The sequence below is a fragment of the Balaenoptera musculus genome, chromosome 13 (genome assembly GCF_009873245.2).
Source record: "Balaenoptera musculus isolate JJ_BM4_2016_0621 chromosome 13, mBalMus1.pri.v3, whole genome shotgun sequence".
NCBI classification, from domain to species: Eukaryota; Metazoa; Chordata; class Mammalia; order Artiodactyla; family Balaenopteridae; genus Balaenoptera; species Balaenoptera musculus.
Window position 1 is genome coordinate 53,910,486 of NC_045797.1, and position 21,053 is coordinate 53,931,538.

The 21,053-nt window shown below is 37.4% G+C and overlaps 2 protein-coding genes and 1 pseudogene across 11 annotated transcripts in view; 1 reads left to right on the top strand and 2 right to left on the bottom strand.

Moving 5' to 3' along the window:
- PREPL (prolyl endopeptidase like) overlaps nucleotides 1-20,571 on the top strand; it is a 61,861-nt gene extending 41,290 nt beyond the window's left edge. For 4 of the 7 annotated variants that reach the window (XM_036872688.1, XM_036872683.1, XM_036872686.1 and 1 more), the window contains exons 7-15: nucleotides 1,731-1,947; nucleotides 2,566-2,751; nucleotides 6,744-6,941; nucleotides 9,286-9,461; nucleotides 12,206-12,422; nucleotides 15,938-16,087; nucleotides 16,496-16,619; nucleotides 17,474-17,547; nucleotides 17,915-18,116. In XM_036872688.1, the coding sequence (XP_036728583.1) occupies nucleotides 1,731-1,947; nucleotides 2,566-2,751; nucleotides 6,744-6,941; nucleotides 9,286-9,461; nucleotides 12,206-12,422; nucleotides 15,938-16,087; nucleotides 16,496-16,619; nucleotides 17,474-17,547; nucleotides 17,915-18,004 (1,432 nt within the window). In that variant the 3' untranslated portion in view covers nucleotides 18,005-18,116. Of the gene's footprint in view, nucleotides 1-1,730; nucleotides 1,948-2,565; nucleotides 2,752-6,743; nucleotides 6,942-9,285; nucleotides 9,462-12,205; nucleotides 12,423-15,937; nucleotides 16,088-16,495; nucleotides 16,620-17,473; nucleotides 17,548-17,914 lie in introns of all 7 variants that reach the window. The other 3 variants (XM_036872682.1, XM_036872689.1, XM_036872684.1) reach the window with 1 other exon arrangement.
- Nucleotides 10,163-11,775, bottom strand: LOC118905834 (annotated as a pseudogene). The gene has a single exon (XR_005022346.1). The product of XR_005022346.1 is annotated as a sorting nexin-6-like (transcript).
- Nucleotides 18,712-21,053, bottom strand: part of SLC3A1 (solute carrier family 3 member 1) — a 46,677-nt gene continuing 44,335 nt past the window's right edge. For all 3 annotated transcript variants that reach the window (XM_036872690.1, XM_036872691.1, XM_036872692.1), the window contains one exon: nucleotides 18,712-19,186. In XM_036872690.1, the coding sequence (XP_036728585.1) occupies nucleotides 18,746-19,186 (441 nt within the window). In that variant the 3' untranslated portion in view covers nucleotides 18,712-18,745. The remainder of the gene's footprint in view (nucleotides 19,187-21,053) is intronic.

The window sequence follows — 21,053 nt, forward strand, 5'->3', positions numbered from 1 at the left end:
ATGGTTATAGACCAATAATTTAAACTACATCACCAAGTTTAAAATGGACACATTGCAAAGAAATAAAATTGACAAACATGGTAATGTAGTCCAATACAAAAGGAATTTTACCAAAATGCTTATCTCTGGGGAGTGGAATTCAGGGTTATCAGCCTTCTTTATATTCTTCAGTATTTTCAGTGTGAATTACTTTTGTAATAAGGAAACATGTAGGTAGAATATTTAAAGGCATCCAGTGTGTCAGTATGAATTAGTGTAATGCTCTTGGGATAATATTTGATTATACTGATCAAGAGTCATAAAAATACTTAATCACTAAAACAGTATTTCTGTTACTAAGAATCTATCCTAAGGAAATAATTATAAAAGTTAGGAAGAGGGACTTCCCTGGTGGCACAGTGGTTAAGACTCTGCACTCCCAATGCAGGGGGCCCAGGTTCGTTCCCTGGTTGGGGAGCTAGGTCCCACATGCATGCCGCAGCTGGGAGTTCGCATGCCACAACTAAGGAGGCGGCAAGCCTCAGCTGAGGAGCCCACCTGCTGCAGCTAGGGAGCACACATGCCACAACTAAAGGAGCCAGTGAGGCGCAACTAAGGAGCCCACTGGCTGCAACTAAGACCCAGCACAACCAGATTAATTAATTATTTTTTTTTAAAGTTAGGGAGAGGGAAACTATCTTCATGACATATTCCGTTTTATATTTATTACAATGAAACATTAAAATCTACATTTTTAAGAATTATGATAATTCAACTCAATAGAATATTAGGTAGCCATTAAAAATAATGATCACAGACTGTATAACTAATGTAGGGGAAGATGATAATATGTGTAAGAAGAAATGCAGGGACTTCCTTGGCAGTCCAGTGCTTAAGACTCTGCACTTCCACTGCAGGGGGCGCAGGTTCTATCCCTGGTTGGGGAACTGAGATCCCATGTGCTGCACAGCGCAGCCAATTTAAAAAAAAAAAACAAACCTAAATGCAGAATCCAGAATTGCATCTATATTTTTTAAATAACTACATCTATTTAAAGACATGTATAAATAATATTAAGCCTTAGAAGGAAAAATAGAAAAATTAAAATAGTTAATTTAAAAAATGTGTTAAGTTAGTGAGATTGTGAGGGTTTTTCTTCCTGTTGTTTGTTTTGTTGTAAAAACTAGGAGAATAGGAAAAAGGATATCCAACATGCACAGAGAAGAAAAACAAAGGAAACTCTGTGTCCCTTTTCTTCCCTACAGTTACATATCTCCTCTAGGAAGTTTATTTCCTCTTCTCAGGAAAAAGCCCTATAATCTATTAATGTGATTGAGAGTTAGATGATGTCTGTAGTTTACCCTGAAATGCATTTTTAAAAAAAAGATGGATTGATAGATACATAGATATGCGATAAAGACAGTATAACAAAATGTTAGCCATGATTGAATCTTAGTGGTAGGTATATCGGTATTTACCTTACATTTCTTTCATCTTTACTGTATGTTTGAAAATTTTTTATAATAAAATATTAGAGAAAAATTATTTTGAATGCCTTTGGGGAGGAAATGAGAAATATAATAGCCAGTTTTTATAAGCAGTATTCACTAAGGAGTTTTTATTTTCTATCTACATTATAAATTAATATATATACTGAACACCAGTGAGATATTGTCATTAATAGGATAGCCTGCATTTGAAATTTATTGGGTTTTCGTATCTCTCTCTCCCTCTCTCTTTCTTCTGTGCAGCTTTTTTGTTTTCCTTTATCTTACAAAAGACAGTCGTTTTCTCACCATGAATATTATGAACAAGACCACTTCAGAGGTGTGGTTGATAGATGGCATGAGCCCTTGGGACCCACCAGTACTTATCCAGAAGCGAATACACGGGGTCCTTTACTACGTAGAACACAGAGATGATGAATTATACATTCTCACTAATGTTGGCGAGCCTACAGAATTCAAGGTAAATCCTGTATTCTCCTGGTCCCCATTTAGGCTCTTAGGGAGTGTTACACTAACATCATCATTTCTTGCTCTAAGAGTTTATTGTTTTGTAAACTTTGGGTATTGTAAAAACTAATGCTACCGTCCTATGTATAACCAATCCCATTTCTCTTCCCTTAGAGCTAATACCTCTTCATATTTTAATTGTACCTAAAAAGGTTAGTAAATGAAAACATACTCTATCCTAAATATATAGTTATCAAAGCCAAACTTAGTGGCTTAACAAACTTTTATAAGCTCATGATTTTGTGAGTCAGTAGTTTGGACTGATCTCAGGCAGTTCTTTTACTGGTCTCGGCTCGGCTCATTGACGGTTCCACAGTCAACTGGCTGTACTCTCACTCAGATGTCCATTGGTTGACCAGTCAGCTAAGCACTGGGCTATACCACCCAGCAGGCTAGCCTGGGCTCATTCATACGGTGATGTTCACACTTCGGCCCTGATGCAGAGTTAGTTCCTTCAGCTCTTCATAAAACAGTGAAGACTAGTGTGGTCTAGTTTTCAGTGGTTTCATCTCTGGATGCTGTAGTAATCATGTTCTGGTACCTAGATCTCTTCTAATTTTGTTCCACACAGCTAATGAGAACAGCAGCTGATACCCCTGCTATTATGAATTGGGATTTATTTTTCACAATGAAGAGAAATACCAAAGTTGTAGACTTGGACATGTTTAAGGATCACTGTGTTCTATTCCTGAAGCATAGCAATCTACTTTATGTTAATGTGATTGGTCTGGCTGACGATTCAGTTCGGTCTCTAAAGGTATGTTTAATTTTCAAAAGATAATACGTTAGTCAAAATACATGCAGTTTATTAACAGAACATCAAATTTTGAATAATACCAATATACTTTTTCTTAAAAGGAAATTAATTTAAATGGAATTTAGCATATTGGGTCTTTATCAGGTTTAGGAGGTTTGTTTTAGAATTACTTAGAGGACCTTCCTTTTTGTGCACTTTTACTTAAAAATACTGTCTTATAGCATGAATTTGAGAAGTAAGGTGCCATTGTATTTCTCTTTCTGCATGTCTCTGTATCACATATCTCTACAACTTTAGATATAGTAATAACTCAGGCCAACTTGGCAGCTGGTGCCTAACCACTGCCTCCTGTTCCCATCCCACACCTCCAGTGGGGATAGTAGTCATGCCCACTGTGTTTCTGCTACTATGTTTCTGCCACTGCATTCTCATGTCTTCATCATCTCTTTGCCAATTTTATTGCTAAAACTGGTGAACGGTAACGTTATTGCCCAGTTTTAAAGCAGCATTAATATGTGACTTTAGATAGCATGCACTGAAGGGAAGAAGAGAGGCCTCTGTTTTGCTTGATATGGAAAGAGTTGTGTGACCAGCAAACAGAGCACTTGTACCTCCCCATCTGTACTATTATCACAATTTTTGTTAAAATGCAATTCCAGTAAATTCACTGGATGTTTATCAAATTTCTATGTGCAAAGTACTGTATTGGGCACTCTGGAATGGAAAGATAGTAGGACAAAATATCTGGCCTTAAGGAGAATACAGTTTATCATGAGATTAGACTAGCACACAAAGATCAAGTATAAGGTGGGTTTAAATAAGTGGGATCAGAAACATAAAATGTGCTGTGAGGCCCAAAGGAAAGGAAGAGGGCCCAGGAAAGCTTTGAGGGGAAGTAGAATTTGAGATAAACCGAAGAGGATAGATAGGATTTTGATGGGTGGGGAAGGGAATGGTATTCTAGGCTGAGAAAGTCCATCAAATGAAGCTCTAAGCTGGAGAAGTTCAGAAAATGTTCAGGAAACTGCTAATAATTCATTTTTATTGAAGCAGAATAAATTTCTAGGGGATGAAGCTATGATTTGACATTCTTTGACTGTCAAGGTGGTGAATTTATGCGTAAATTATGAAGAGGGGAACATGTGAAGTGTGCGGGCAGGGGAATAATTTGAGGAGTCAAGCTGTACTTCATGAGGTTATCTGGCAGCCATGTTAAGAGTACACCAAAGCACCAAGAGATAAGGGGCATAGAGGTTGGTTTTGAGATTGTTACAGTGGTATAAATAAGAAATAACTAGGGCCTAAATAAAACAACCAAAATTTTCCATCTACTTCATGAAATCAAATTATCAAATGTAATGTCCAGTGCCTTAGAAGGCTATATAAATGTCCTAAAACAAAAATGGTGATTCTTAACTCCAGCAATTTCTTACTGCTTTCATCTACTGAATTCAAAGTGTGTCTTTTCACTTGCTAACTGATGCCGAATTCAGACATCTTCAATCCAGAAACTGGCAGAGCATCTGTTCTTATTGCAGTCTATAGGAATAGGGATGGGAGAAAATATAAAATTTCTAGCAATGCATTTATTATAACAAAATTCTTGCAGAATTAGGAATGTCATGAGACTTTGCTCTAAGATTTGATTTCTAAGTAAATATGGGCTTTTATATTTTTTGTATTTTTAAGATATGCCTCAGTTTCCATTTTTTTAACTTCCATTAACACAAACATCATGTCTTTCATTTATTCTGTATCTTCTATTTCTTTATTCCTTGACCTTTCCCAACCTGTAGTACCTATTATGATGTTCTGAGTATGATGTTCTGAGTCATCATCACATGGAATCAAATACTATATTATATACCAGGAGCTAGTTAAAGAGAATTTTATAGATCAGAGCCTTTTTATGAACTGTATAACACTGATTAATATGCACAGCCAGTGCTATATACAAAGGACATCTGTAAGCCATACTGTGAGTGGATTATAAAGTATTTCTGTATGTAACATCTCTGCCCAGTGGGCACTTGACTAAAAGAGCTTTATAAACTCAATCTCAGCAATAGAAAATGCCACGCCCTTGATATATTGCCTCATATCCTTGGTCATCATATCATCAGTATTTCCTGGTGATGTTTTTAGTTATATTATTTGGTTATGATATTTAATTTAAGCAAATTAGGAAGTGTTTTGCTTTGTGCTCACATCAATTCATCTGGAGCAGCCTGCGTGCTTGGGCTGATTTTCTTTCAGCATGTATGTCTTAATCATTCTTTTGATGAAATGACTGGTTAGGTGGTAGAATGCTTAAACTAAACCTGTTTCTGTCAGATATCTCAAGGAATATCTGCATATCACCTGGCCAGCTTATAATTCTTCTCAGGCTCTGTTCATTAATATACATAGATGATACGGCAGGCTTATCTCAATAGGAAATGTGGCTGAAGATATCCTTGAGATAGTTAATACTTAACTTCTATATCAGCTGGACAAACTTTAGAAAGTCCATAGCCTTGGAACAGTTTTTGTTACGATTAAAACTTTAACCTTGGTCCCATTAGTTTAAGAAATACACCCAAAAGACTTTTTGATTTATTGGAACCATTTAATCAGAAACTAAGCTTACTAAAAAAAAAACAAAAAAACTAAGCTTACTACATGAGTCACATGGAAAATGTTTTAAAGTGTCACCAAAGGGGAGAACAACTTGCACCCCTGAGGGCTGAGGAGCCTTGTGCCCTCAATCTGAGGCCTCTGTTACAAGGTTAATAGCAATGCTTCTTCCTTTTTTTCCCACTAAGGTCTCAGTTTTTACTCGTTTCACTTTTGCTACCAGATTTCCCAACTTTCATGATTACATTTTTCTTTCTAGTTATGGCTTATATTTAAATAAACAAATTATCCTTGAAAATAGCCCACAATCTGAGGAGAGTAAATTAGGAACTCTTTTAGAGAGACATTGCAAATGTATGTCCCTAGTGTTTCGGGGCAATGGATTCTTTGGATTAATTACAAGGAACTTGTTCTGTGAACATAAGCTCTTTGGCTATAGTTTCTACAGGTTAAATGGTACACTCTTTATGCATACATCCCCCACCTACCCTTTCTGAATAGTGCCCACCAGTGACGTTACTGTGCCAAGACCTCTGATTTTCTAAGGAATTTGCTCTTTCTACAATTACTCAGGGAAAGAAAGGCAATTTTCTTTTAATGTTCTGACTCTCAGTACCATTTCTAACACACTGTCAGCCTGCTTACTAGAGTTCTTTAAAAGGTGTAAGAGGGATGTTAGTGGAAGGCTTGAGGCTGGACCCTGCTGCTCTGAGAGAATAAATTTTGATTTCTTTCCTTTTTTCTTAAAGTTAAGAATCTTAATCGTAATAGCTGTGAGTCTCTCAGAGTGGATGTGCAGGAAAGGTTTTCTTCTGCACAGTGGTTACCCTGGGAGCTAAAGTTAAAAACAAATTGTAAATGCTTTAGTGCTGCTGAGCCAGTTTGTAGCCCTGGAATAATAACTGTCATCACTGCTGCTGTCCAGGCAGCAGACTAAGGGCTGCTGGGTAAATGATCAGAAACACATGTGAGAAATTTCATTTTCTATGAGAATAGAGATCTTGGAGATGTCTCTGGGTTCTGGAATTACTACTTGATTTGCTGTTATTCTTAATCATTTTGCTGTTTCATTGCCCAAGTTTATATACCCCCAAAATAAACTTTTTTATTGAAGGAGACTTCATGTAAATCTAGATTCATGATAAACCATTTTCCTGTACTTTTTTTCTTATTTTATTGGTCATTTGCATAGAGTTTTGTTTTTCACTTGAAATATTTTTTGTTGTGCTGAAGTAACCCTTAGATGAGGCATTATGTGATAATGGATAAAAATAAATTTGATGTCCACATCATCTTGTTTGGAGCAGACCCAGAAATTTAATTAATAATACTTAGTGTCTAGATAAAGAGTAAAAATAACTGTTTTATTTCTTCAGCTCCCACCTTGGGCCTGTGGATTCATAATGGATACAAATTCAGACCCAAAGAACTGCCCCTTTCAGCTTTGCTCTCCTATACGCCCCCCTAAATATTACACATATAAGTTTGCAGAAGGCAAACTGTTTGAGGAAACTGGACATGAAGACCCAATCACAAAGACTAGTCGTGTTTTACGTATAGAAGCCAAAAGCAAGGTAAGTCTTTGTGATCCCCACTGTCAGCCTCTGTTTGTTGAAAGGATACTATTTGTCAAGTATTGTGCAATTGCTGGGATTACATTAGCACAGTTTAGTAAAGTGGATCTCACATTCCACAGCAACACCCAAATGATTTTAGGGGGTACGTGGACTTTTTTTTTTTAACTTCTGATACGCATGCATTTATTTAAACATGGATTAGAAAATTTATAACCATCATAGCAAGCCCTTGATTTCATGTGTTGTGTATATTTGAATATTAAAAGTTGATTTAAAGAAGGAAATAATCAAAGTTTCTGTGTAGTTATGACAAAAATTATGAAGGTAGTAAGCAATTGACTAGAGTGAACTAGACTAATATAGACTCCCTGCCCTCATGGAGATTAAATCTAGTGGGGAAGATGCTAGACTTTGAAGAAGTAATTACTAATGTACTGATTGCTGCCAAGGAAGACGTACTGAGTACAGTGGAAACATATGGTAAAGGGACCTTACCTTACCTCGTCTGGAGAAATTGGGAAAAGCTTCTCTGAGGAAGTAATGCCTCTAGGATGATCAAGAGTTAAGCTAGAAAAGGGGAAGGAGGATTCTATTTTGTGCAGAGGCTCTGAATTGAGGGAGAAATAATGCATTCAAGAAGTATAAAGGAGAACAGTATGGCCAAAGTCTAGCGTAAAAGAGGGAAGATTGTCCGGGGGCAGTGGGAGGTTGGGGAGGTAGTAAGTAGAGAAGAAAATTTGAGCAAGTGAGGAACAAATTAATACATAAACTGTGGTCTTGAATTTAAGGAATTCTCAGAGCTTAGCACATCATACATCAGATAATTTCGCATGTACTGACAAAGAATGAATCAAAACAGAAACCTTTTTTCCTTGTGAATTTTTTCTTTAATTCATTGACTTTTAAAAAAAATATCTTTAAGCAAAGACTACTTTAATATTATAAAAGCAATACACGCTTATTAGAACAAATGCAAAAATATAGAATGTATAAAGTTTAAATGACTACTTTTCAGTCCTATTTGCTGTACTGCATATAAATAATCATTGTTAACACATTATCACCGTCCAGATTTTTGGTTTTTGTCAACAAAATACATATGTTTAGGCTTTGTTTTGTTTTACAAAGATGGGATTTATACCAATATCCCAAAATGTTGTAATTATACCCCAAACGGAAAGAACAGTGAAGCTAAGCTCTTGGAGAGCCAAGGGGTTCTTCGTACATTAGGGAAGAAGGAAAGCAACCGCTAAAGGGAAGCTGCTATAACTACAGGCATTTCTGCACAGCTGATGAACTCTGGGATTCAGGCCATCACAGGACTTGCTACCATCCTTACCTCTTCCTTTTCATAAGTTTTCAACCAACAAGTTTTTCTTTGCTTGTTTAAGTGAAGTTGGGTAGGAGGCAGGAAGATGAACACAACAAGATTATTTTATAGAAATTAATCTGCATCATTTTATAAGAATGAATCTTACTGAGAAGTGAAAATTCAGTTACACTGTCATACGGGTACAATAATGAGAGGAAGAGTTCTTCCTTATTTGATAACACTCTAGTGCCCCAAAGTGAAGTTTTCAAAATGGGAATGAAAAAAATGGGGAGAGTGGCCTGGTTATATTATTTTCCTTATGTAAACTAGTGCTTTTTCATTAGTTTCTGTAAGCAGGGTGAGAACCAACATTTCTACCCTTTTTCTATGAAAGGAAGTCAGTTGAGTGTGAACTATACTGGAGTATAGTTATTTGCCCTAAAAATCATTCAGATGTTAAAATTTGTAAAACTTAAAACGCTTTTAAACATTTTAAAAATAAATAGGTCTTTGAAGAGGATGTGGGTGGGTGTTAGGTCAGTAAGAGATTTCAGATTTTAATGATTCAGAATTCAGACTATTGAGTACAGAAAATTGAGTTGTTAAAACTTCTTTAATTAGCATATTTGTATATATATTCAAAGATGAGAAATGCCTATACGTAACCGGACGTATAGGAAGAATACCATGCTAGTATGTCTAACCTTGATAGGTATTTTGGCTTGTCCTGAAAGAAAAAAAAATTAGTTATACTGAGTAGTGAAGAACTCTTTAAAGTCACTTTACTGTCCTGAAAAGCTACATTTAATAAACTATTTTCAACCCAGACTCTTGCTGTTCCTTTCTAGTTACTATTATAGGTCAGCAGAGTAGCTGAAAATTAAGGACCCTGAGGGATTTTTAGAGACCGTAACTCTTTTGTCTTAATTAAATGAAGTTGGTGCTCAACATCAATAAGCAGCACATAAAATTGGGGTTAAAACTGTTTGAAAAGACTTCTTTACCTGCATAGTAAATCTTCATTTCCAGGATGGAAAATTAGTGCCAATGACTATTTTCCATAAAACGGATTCTGAGGACTTGCAGAAGAAACCTCTCCTGGTACATGTATATGGAGCTTATGGAATGGATTTGAAAATGAATTTCAGGCCTGAAAGGCGGGTGTTGGTGGACGATGGATGGATATTAGCATATTGTCATGTTCGGTGAGTCAACACATTTTGCCTGGCCTATGAGTACTGGAGTATTGTCACATGTTCAAAATAACAGTATATTGGGGAGCAGAAGTTTATTTTCTCATTTGTATTGTTGAATTTGTGTATCTTAAACCTGTGCTAGTAGAACCTGATTCAGTAACATATTAATGCCAAAAGCAAAAGGGTAGATTTTTCGGATTTTACACCAGATTTTTAGGATTTTTAGAAGAGATAAACCGAGCTCTGTACTTTCTTAGTTACATTATTATTTCCATTTAATTCTCCTGAGTTTGGGTTTTTCTAAAATAGCCTCTTAAGCTGGACTCCCTTTTTTCCACTCTAACTTCCATTTTATTTAAGCTGTTTTCAGGACACTATTAGTACTATATGTTTCTGCTTAAAATTCTTTACCACTTCCCCATCTCCACAATAAAATTCAAATACCTCAGTATAGTATTTAATGTCCTAATGATTTGGCTTATCTTTGTAGTGGCATCTGTCATCACTTCCCAAACATGTCCTGCTCTCCAGCCATGCACATCCTACACATCCAGCCTCGCTACATGCTTTCAAATGACAACCTCTTTCCCCTCTGTGCCTTTGCATATGCTGTGTCTTGATGCCTTCTCTTTCTTTGCCCTTCTGGGAACTCACATTCTTCCTTCAAGACTCAGCTTAGGTATCACCTCCTTAAAGCATTCATGTTCCTGACTCCTATATATACCACTAACCTGACAGGTGGATGTTCTCTCCTCTGGTTCTGGTTCTGTTATAGCAGCAACCACATTGCTTGGTAGCTGTTCTCTTTCCCTGCAAAATTATGACCTCCAGGACAGAGGATTCTACTTGTTTATATTTTTAAGGCCTGCATTTAGCACAATGTCTGGTAAATAGTAAGCAGGCACTCAAAGCATATTTGTTGAGTCAGTTTGTTTTTTTTTTAAGGAAGATTTATTTTTTTTAACAACTAGTCAAAAAATGATACTGTTTTTCCATATTAGGTACTAGAGTCTTGCAAAGCTGACCATTAGATCTATTACAGATATTATTCTTGTTTAAATTAGATGATCTTTAAAATCCCTCTCATTTCTAAGATTCTCTATTTTTAAAACTAGAATAAGGTTTCATAACTGACTCATTACTAAATTATGTCACTTAAATTATTAAATCTTTAATATGACACTACCTTTGCATGCTTCAGTTCTAACTCTGCCAGTTCCACTAATTTTTTTCTGAATGCAGCAACTCTTCTTGTCTTAAAATCTCTACATTCTTGTCTTGCAGATACAGATATTTTTTCAAATTTCTGACAGCATAATTGTTGGGACGTTTCATCCTACAGAACATCTTTATTTTTCACTCTTGCTTTATCCAGTGCTTTATTACCATTTTCATAATCCAGTAGTGACCTAGATCTTTGATAGAGGAGATCCTTAGCAGCTTGAGATTCTTCTTAAGTAATATTTTAAAAGGTCAGAAAGTTTGAGGTCCTCATCAGCTGACACTTTTTCTTGTTTTATCAAACAGTTCTGAACCTTTAAGAAAAACTTGCATATATGTGCAGAATTCTGAGTTCCTAAAGCATGTAATGAAGAACCAATTCTATTGTAATCATCTGCAGCACTTTTGTGGGATCTCATCATCCTATCAGATTTAGCAGATGCATCCTTAACTCGGTTATGATATTCTAAAAGGAATGTTCGTTCGTGCTCAAAGAAATCATCTACATCCTTTACGCAAGAAACAACTACTTCATCTGCTGATTTAACCACATTTTTAAAGAAATCTTCAAGTTTCTCTTTTTTATTTTTTCCTCGCACAGTCAAATCTTGATTATATTCCAGGAAGACATAGAAATTTAAATCTTTCCTCAAAATGGGATGTGCTGCCACACAACACAGGAACACTTCATGCGCTGCAACGGTCTTCTTGAACATTGCCAAGTACTCAGCTTCCAGCTCCTGTTTCATCTTTGTGAATTCTTCCTTTGTCATAGACCCTTCTTCTCCAAGTGTCTGTAGTTTTTCCCTTGAGGCATCAAAATCAGGTCTTGGTGGTGCTTGGAGGGATAATGTAACCTGCATAGTCTTCACTTTCTATGAAGGAATCATGAAGCCAGATAAGTTCCTCGTGTTGTCGAACAACAGAAAACTCATTTTTTAAAAAATTTGGCAATGAACTCTTTGTGTGAACAGTGAATTTTACTTTCTCTCTCTTACTAAGAGCATCAGAAATGTCCACCTGTAGAGCAGCATCGCTTTGAAGATCTACATTTATTGCTTTAAGTCCGTGGTCCTCCTCTGAGAGGAAGTCGGGGCCGTCCTGCAGGGTTGGCAGGGCCCGGCGCGCCAGGGGAGAGGATGGAGTGGGGGAGACACAAAGGGAGACATTAGTGCCAGGCCGGTGAGGCCCCCATGCCTGCCCCACGCCTGCCGCCCCCCACTGCGCGCCCGGGGCTCAGCGCCGCCTTGAATCAATTTTTGATTGTCTGTGTCGGGTTGGCAAACTTTTTCTCTGAAGAACAAAATAGTAAACATTTTAGGCTTTGCAGGCCACATATGGTCTCTGTTGCATATTCCTGGTTGATATTTTTTTTCCCAACCTTTAAAAATGTAAAAATCCTTCTTAGCTCAAGGGCCATACAAAAACAGGCCTCTGGGGAGATTTAGCCCGCAGGCTGTACTTTGCTGACCCTGACCTATATATCATTAACATTCTTTCCCCACTAAAACTTTTTTCCCCTTTAATTTCAGAGGAGGTGGTGAGTTAGGCCTCCAGTGGCACGCTGATGGCCGTCTAACTAAAAAACTCAATGGCCTTGCTGACTTAGAGGCTTGCATTAAGACACTTCATGGCCAAGGCTTTTCTCAGCCAAGTCTAACAACCCTGACTGCTTTCAGTGCTGGAGGGGTGCTTGTGGGGGCATTGTGTAATTCTAATCCAGAGCTGCTGAGAGCTGTGACTTTGGAGGTAAGTACTCTGCTTCTACTGTTTACAGAATAGGGAGGCGTGAAGTAATAGATGCTCTAAGAAAAATTTTCTGTTACAGTTTTACCATAGCATAGGAGTATAACAAAGCTTTTAAATTTTAAGCACAGAATTGTAGCTCTGGGAGAACTTCCCTGACAGTGTTCTTTATTGATTTTTAAGGATTTCCTCTGAAGGATATTAATGGCTGTTCCCACTGATCATTTTTTATTTGTAAGAACATTTAGAGTTGGTGGAAAAGAGACAAAGCATATACGAAACACCAGATCCAGGAAGTCAGGCCAAGCACACTGACTCTGGAATGTGTGAAATCCTTTGACTCTTATTGCCCATCAACATTTCAGTCCTGGATTTAGGGGCTCTCTATTTTCACATACTCTATTCTTATTAATGGTCTTTAGGAATATTTTCCTATACTTCAATTGAAATATCTTTTCCTGTTCTGAAAAGGCTCTATAGTCTTTTCCTGATGTCCAAAGTTATGAAATTATAGCCGCTCATTTCACCTCCATCTTTCTCCTGCTTCCTGGTTAGTGTAGGGGAGAAAGAAATTTTCCTCTTCCCTCTAGGTTCTTCTGGCTGGTCTCAGAATTAAATTGACATGAGACAGATTAACAGGAGAAAAATCAAACAAAGTTTAATAACATGTATACATGGAAGAGACCCAGCAGACTGAGTAACTCACCAAAATGACCAGAATGGTGGCCATGGTTACTCACCTTAAACACCATCTTCAGCTAAAGACGGAAGAGGATGTTAGGGGTAAGACTTCAAGGGGTAGAAGGCAGTTCACATGGAGGTGGAAAAGCAAAAGTTTGGTAAACAAATGTTTGCTGGGTTAGCAGAGACCATGGGACACAGAGTGGACTCTGGTCTCTAAGCATTTCCCCACCACAGCTAGTCCGTATTTATTATCTGGTGATGTTCCTGTAATACACCCTCTATCTAAATTCTTCAGGCTTTTAGGGAGAAGATCAACGTTTCTTCCTGAGTCTTTTGGGCCTTGATTGTTTTCAGCTTGAAATAATCTGGGGGTGACAAATTTTGTTCTTCTACCGTAGATATTCTAGAAGATAATGACTAGGATGGAGAGAGTAAATTATTTTCAGGTTTTTTTTTTTTTGAGGGTGTGGGCTATACACTGTGGGCTTGAATTAAGTAAATAAGTGTTAAATATTCCTGATCAGTAAATCTATTTTTTAATAGAAATACTTAGAAGGGAAAAAACTCCATGCACAAAGACAATAATGGCAGAATTATAAAGAAAATGCAACTAACCTTTGACTTTTAGAAATCAGAAAGGAGAGCTTCCCTGGTGGTGCAGTGGTTAAGAATCCGCCTGCCAGTGCAGGGGACACAGGTTCGAGCCCTGGTCCGGGGAGATCCCACATGCTGCGGAGCAACTAAGCCTGTGTGCCAGAACTACTGAGCCTGCGTGCCACAACTACTGAAGCCCGTGTGCCTAGAGCCCGTGCTCTGCAACAGGAGGCCACCGCAATGAGAGGCCCGCGCACCTCAACAAAGAGTAGCCCCCGCTCGCCTCAACTAGAGATAGCCCGCGCGCAGCAAGGAAGACCCAACACAGCCATAAATAAATAAATAAATAAATTTTAAAAAAGAAAGAAATCAGAAAGGAAATAATCAGAAATATATGTTTAAGAATATTTATCCCACACTGCTTATAATAGTGAAGAATTGGAGGTAACGCAATTATCCAACAATTCATTCAAAGTTTGGAGCCCATTATGTCTGATTGGTAAACCTAAGTCATGTGGCTACTCTCGCTCTGAGGGAAAGCGGGGAAAGGAACTATCTGGCATTTAGCTCCTCTACAGTGAGAGGCAGGCTGTCTCATAAGGTTAGGGATATTCTAAATGCAGAAAAGGAGCTAAGATGCTAGGCAGCCAAAAAGAATTGCATTTGCCCATATTTGCTTAATGTTAATAAAAGAGAAAGCTGCAAAACATGTTAACAGAAGATTATACAGCTGTATGAACAAAGCAGCCCCCATTTTATTAAATGTTTTAATACTGGTTATAAGCCAATGAGTGATATTCTTTTTCACCTTGGATAATTTTCAGATTTTCTTCAATTAGCATTTATTACCTTTTTATTATGTAAAATGTCCAACTGAGTTTATTCATGTGTTGTTGGGGTTTTATTTTTAAATATTTATTTATTTATTTATTTATTTATTTTTGGCTGCGTTGGGTCTTCATTGCTGCACGTGGGCTCCTCTAGTTGTGGCAAGCGGGGGCTACTCTTCGTTGCGGTGGTGGGCTTCTCATTGCGGTGGCTTCTCTTGTTGCAGAGCACAGGCTCTAGGCACGTGGGCTTCAGTAGTTGTAGCACGTGGGCTCAGTAGTTGTGGCTCATGGGCTCTGGAGCGCAGGCTCAGTAGTTGTGGCACATGGACTTAGTTGCTTGGCGGCATGTGGGATCTTCCCAGACCAGGGCTCGAACTCGTGTCCCCTGAATTGGCAGGCAGATTCTCAACCATTGCGCCACCAGGAAAGCCCTTACCTTTAAGCTTTAATTGTGGTAAAATAACATAAAATTTACCATCTTAACCATTTTTAAGTGTGTTCAGTTCAGTAGTGTTAAGTACACTCACGTTGTTATGCAACCAGTTTCCATAACTCCTCATCTTGCAAAACTGAAACTCTGTACCCATTAAATAGCAACTCCCCAATTTCCCCTTCCTCTGGACCCTGGGAACCACCATTCTAGTTTTCTATGAATCTGACTACACTAAGGTACCTCCTATATAAATGGAATCGTACAATGTATTATATGTCTTTTTATAACTGGTTTATTTCACTTAGATAATGTTCTCAAGGTCCATTGTGTTGTAGCAGGTGTCAGATTTTCCTTCTTTTTAAAGCTGAATTTCATTGTATCATTGTATTTATATTTTGCTGATCCATTCATCTATCAGTGGACACTTGGGTTACGTCCACCTTTTGGGTATTGTAAATACTGCTGTGAACAGGGGTGTACTCTTCAAGACCCTGCTTTCATTTCTTTTGGATATATACCTAGGAATAGAATTACTGGATCATATGAGAATTCTAAGTTTAATTTTTTAAGAAACCAGCATACTCTGCACCATTTTACATCGCCACCAGCAGTGCACAAGTGTTCCAGTTTGTCCACATCCTTGCCAACACTTTTTTTTCTTATAGTAGCCTAATGGATGTGAGGTGGTGGCATTTATCATGTGAATAAAAGAAACAAAACTAAAAGCAAAAATTGTGAAATTGGAAGATAAACCCTTTGTCATTTAAGGAGTCTGAATACCTTAAAAGCCAGTTATAAATCACAGGCCCTGGTTACAGACTGGCTAATTAATCTGGCTCCTGGGAATGTACATAACTTCTTGAGCTTTGTTCTGTGATGTCAGCATGTATATTCATAAAGTATAGTATTTTTCTGAAACTCATTTTACCAATTTATTAATTGAAGTTTAAATTTCTCTGGCTTTTTTTTTTTTTAAGGCACCTTTCTTGGATGTTCTCAACACCATGATGGACACTACACTTCCTCTGACATTAGAAGAATTAGAAGAGTGGGGGAATCCTTCATCTGATGAAAAACACAAGAACTACATAAAACGTTACTGTCCCTATCAAAACATTAAACCTAAGGTAGTGAAAGACAGTTATGATATACTATCCTGAAGTAATAGAGAGAATAATGAAAAGGATATTTACCCGAGCTACAGCAGGAATTTAGTAAGGCCTTAGATTGTTTCTGCTTATAATACTCAAACTCCTTTCAGCCCCTTCTCTGCTCATACTCCATGTTTGTTTCAACTTAATAGCTCAGGAGACTAGATTCAATAAGATCAAGGTCTCACTAGTCAAGAAAAGGTTATTCCAGGTAACAAATAGTCTAGTATTGTGATGCCATATATCTCTCAAGAATATCAAATGAGAAAAAAAATTCTAGCACTTAGGGAAAAAAAATTGGAGGTAGTTGTTTTTCATAATCCATAAGGTGGAAAGGGACCATAAGGAATAATATAAATTCTTTGTACATCTCTTTTCTTTCAGCATTATCCTTCGATTCACATCACAGCTTATGAAAATGACGAACGTGTGCCTCTGAAAGGAATTGTAAACTATACTGAGAAACTCAAGGAAGCCATCGTGGAGCATGCTAAGGACACCGGGGAAGGTAGGAGACCACCTGGGAGTAGGGGACATAGCTACATGGACTGTCACCTTCAGTGTACTGCTCAGGGTAGTACTGCAGACCAAATGAATCACCCATGATTCTAGACAAATCACTGTTTTTCCTATGTCAACTACCCATTTGAAGCAAATGTAATAACTATAACTGCCTCGCCTGTTTTTCAAAGGACAGCATTAAAATAAGGTAGGCAAGGCACAAAGAAAAAAGTAAATTTAAATATCTACATAACTTGGAGGTGTACTATCATACCGTATCATATCATTCATTCTTTAATAAAATTAATTGAGCTATTATTCTTGGGAATCTCTAAAAACAAATTCTGAAGTTCTTGCTCTGGAGCTTCAGTGCCCAAACTAGCAGCTTTAATTTTCTCTAGATATTTCAATTTTATTAGACAAGAACTCTTACCATTTTTCCTTGCCAAGACATGCCAGGACCTTCTGGGCTCAGGGTCAGAGGGTCTCACATACGAGTTTCCAGACAGTTGCCCTGTATTCAGTTCTGTGTCTCACTCTCACCCATTGCTATAGTTGGTGTTTCCAGGTCACAAGGCTCTCAGATTCCGTAAGACTGATTGGCTTCCTTCTCCATGTAGCCCTGTAGTCTCTTCCATCCAGCTTCCTCTGCCTCTGGTCCTCCTCCTGCTTTTCCTGTTTCAAAAATTTGTTTTCTACTGCTCTCCCCACCTCTCCTGTCTTTGCTGTTGTTGTTGGTGGTGGTGGTTTATGCCTTTCTCCTTCGCTATTATTTTAACAAGAGTGCTTGGAAGGAGCCGGGTGAAATGGGTGGGTCTCGGCCGAAAACCTTCTAATTGTTTCATATGTTAACTCTTTCAGGTTATCAAGCCCCCAATATTATTTTAGATATTCAGCCTGGAGGCAATCATGTGATTGAGGATTCTCACAAAAAGGTATGCTATCAAGCCCCTCTAAGTTGACAGATCCCCAATTAGTGATGTGTTGTACTCGGCCTTTCAGTGGTTGCAGCAGGGTTTGTGCCGGCTGCTTCACCAACTGTCAGGTCTATGGCTGAGACCTGAGGGGGAAGGAGGAACTCAGTCAATAAAGAGAAGAGGTACTTGATAAGTGAGCTCTGTCAGAGAAAGTAGTTGCATCTCAGTTGTTGGGAGCTTTCTGCCTCTGTGCCAAATAAAAAATACCTTTGCCATAAATTGCTGACTTCAGGGTTAGGTGAAGATGGATGGACAAGGAGAGACTGAACACTGGAGTTTTACCACAAAGGCCTTCTATCTAATTTTTTTAATGTGTTCCTTTTAGATTACAGCCCAAATTAAATTCCTGTACGAGGAACTTGGACTTGACAGCACCAGTGTTTTCGAGAATCTTAAGAAATATCTAAAATTCTGAAATGCTGCATTCAGTGGAAATTGGAAACACACTGAAATATTTCATAGTCATATTTCCAGTTACATTAACAAAAGTGAGTTTTTTAAGTTAGTAAATAATTTTTTAAAATTTGTTTCTCCATCCAGATTTTGTTTTGTATACAGCTCACTTGCTTATACCGTTGTCTCCATTGATGCACATGCCCCTTAACCTAGGAAAGTAGTTTTCAAACCATGCTCTGTAGAAGGACATAGAGAAGGGAGTGAAGGAAGGATTGGTGGCAGCAGAACTTTCCCCTTTCCCGCATCAGAACAGGTTTGTTTTACTCTGATTTTCTTTGAACAGTTTACAAATCAAGGTCCTGCTTCTTTGCTAGTGAACATTTTTAGATACTCTAGCAGTTAAGTGATCCTCCAGTTTCTGTACCTGCATTTTATGGAAGAAGAAGATATTCCTCACATTAAAATTCATTAGATCTCTTTAATATTCTGGAGTCCTGAGGTGCTCTGATCATCTCTTATTGATGCTAACTCAAAAAAATTACAAGTTCCTGCAAGGGATAATTTTCTTTTAAACACTTTATTATTCTTGAAAAACATTTGAGAACCTTTCCTAAAGCAGTTTCACTCAAGCTACAGAAATATCTAAAAATTAATAACCGCTCATAAAGTTCACCCAGCAGCATGCTGCTGTATGTGAAGTTACTGCAAATGCTTACAATAGAACAGAATGCCAGCGTCTCCATCTCTTTCACAGAGGTGCCTAACACAAGCTGTACAGTATGTTCAGTACACTGGAATAGCATGCCCGGTTGGTAACAAAACATCTGTCTTGGAAAGCTGTTTGGTGATGAAGGAGATTCCTCGTGTTGTATTCAAGGATGAGTCCTTCTCCTTTGTCCAGTGTAATGGCATGTGTATCAACTTCACGGCCTTTGTAGGCAGAATTGGTACTTAACCTTATCCTTACTCTTGTGGGAATATCTGAAATCATTTCCTTTAGATTTAGCACTGATAATTCTCCAAAATTCAGAACCATGAGGAAGACTCTGTCTGTGCCGTCCAGCTCTCTTGTGTACACAACAAAGTGGTTGTCATTCCTCAAGTAGCAAAACCAGCCCCTGCTGAGGAGCAGCTCATTGGCGTGAAGCAAACTTAATTCTTGATATAACTTCAGTGCTGATCTGGGCTGAGTCTTTTGGACCTGTTTTTTTTTAAAAAGAATATTCACATAAATGTTTGATTCTAAGAGTATCAAATAAGGAATTATTTCCCTGAAAAACTTGCTTCTATTTTAACCCTTAAAACAACTACCAACTTTTAAGTATTAATAAGTAGGTAAGAATAGTTTATTTAACTACCCATAGAAACTACAAATTCAGGGTTTCACCTTGTCTGAGAGGGATTGCTGCGTGCACAGTTCTCTGCTACATCTTGGCCAGAGCTGATGTAGAGGCCAAATTTGACTCCGCTGAATGTCCGTGTCTAAGTTAATGGATATTTAACTTGCCTAAAGAAAGTCCCTTTATGCTATATTTAACTGGCAGAAAAGCAGCCATCATGGCCATGGACTCCGAGAATCTCTGGTGAACTGGGGCTTCTCTGTTCTCTTTTGTAGAATAATGTGTAGGTTGGTGTAACATTAACAGATGCTAATTATGAACAGAAAATTGCAGAAAGGGATGCAAAGCAAAATGCTGCCTAAAGTGAAAGTTAAAATATGCCCATTAAAGAAGATTGGGGTTAATTTTACAGCTGTATAAAATATACATAATTTAATGTATTTTTCTTGTTTTCCTTTAACATTTCAAGCATCTTTTGTTATTATATTAAATGTCATTTTAATGGCAGAATAATAATCTAATGAATGGTTATACGATACTTAATCATTCCCTTTCATTTTGACATTCAAGTTTCTAGTACGCTTCCCCCATATTTGGATTATTTATTTAAGATATAAATATCAGAAAGACAATTATTATGTCAAGGAGTATGGATGCTTGATACATAATGCCAAATTTGTCTTCATAAAAGCTGTTGCCAAATCAGTGATAGCATTCATTTCATTGTAGTCTTGCCAGCCATGTTGACCTCAGTGGTACTGGTGGTTGTTTGGGGCAGGTGCGTAATGTGTAGTGTTTAGTGAATATCTAATGAATGTCTGAAAAAGTTTATTCTGTGTTTATCAGGTACAAAGGTGTTTCCGGTACATGTATATGGTATATGGTATATGTATATGACTTGTCAAATTACTACTAACATTTTCTATAGCCTTAGATAATGCATGAAAAAGCACAGTTCAGTGCCACTCACATAAGAAGTGCCCAGTAAGTGTTAACTATTATTTTTGTCTACTTCATTTACCACTTTCTAGAAGTATGTTGAGGTGTCTCTCTGTAATTGTGGATTTATCACTCTTTCTTTGCATTTCTCATAGTACTTGTTTTATACATTTTGAAGCTATTGTTAGATGCATAGATTCATGATTTATAGTGGAATGTTCTTTAATCAGTTTTTGAAAATTGCCTTTGTCTCATGCTTTTCATATTGAATTCTATTTTGTCTGCTATTAAATATTTCCACACCTGCTTTTTGTAACTTTATTTTTTTTTTAAATAGAAAATGCATGCATACAATATAAAATTCAATTTTAAGAATAATATATAAATGGTTTTCTTCAACACCATCCCCTAGCTTCCCATTTTCTCTCCCAGAGATAGACACTATTACTGTTTATATTCTTTCATTGTATGTTTCATATGAAATGATACATTCCGTGCCTGTGCAGACATAGGTAGACATACTTTTTCCTTCTTTACACAAATAGTGGCATGTTACCATTCTGTACCCTGTTTTTTTAATTATTTAGTACATGTTAGAGGTGGTCTCTTATCAATGCACAGAGAACTCCCTCATTCTTTTTCACAGCTGCGTACTTGTCTGTTGTATAGATTAACCATAATTGATTCAACTGGCTTTCTATTGATAAAATATATAAGTCATTTCCAGAGTTTTCTGCTATCAAAAACAGTACTGCACAATCCCACTCCTGGGCATATACCCTGAAAAAA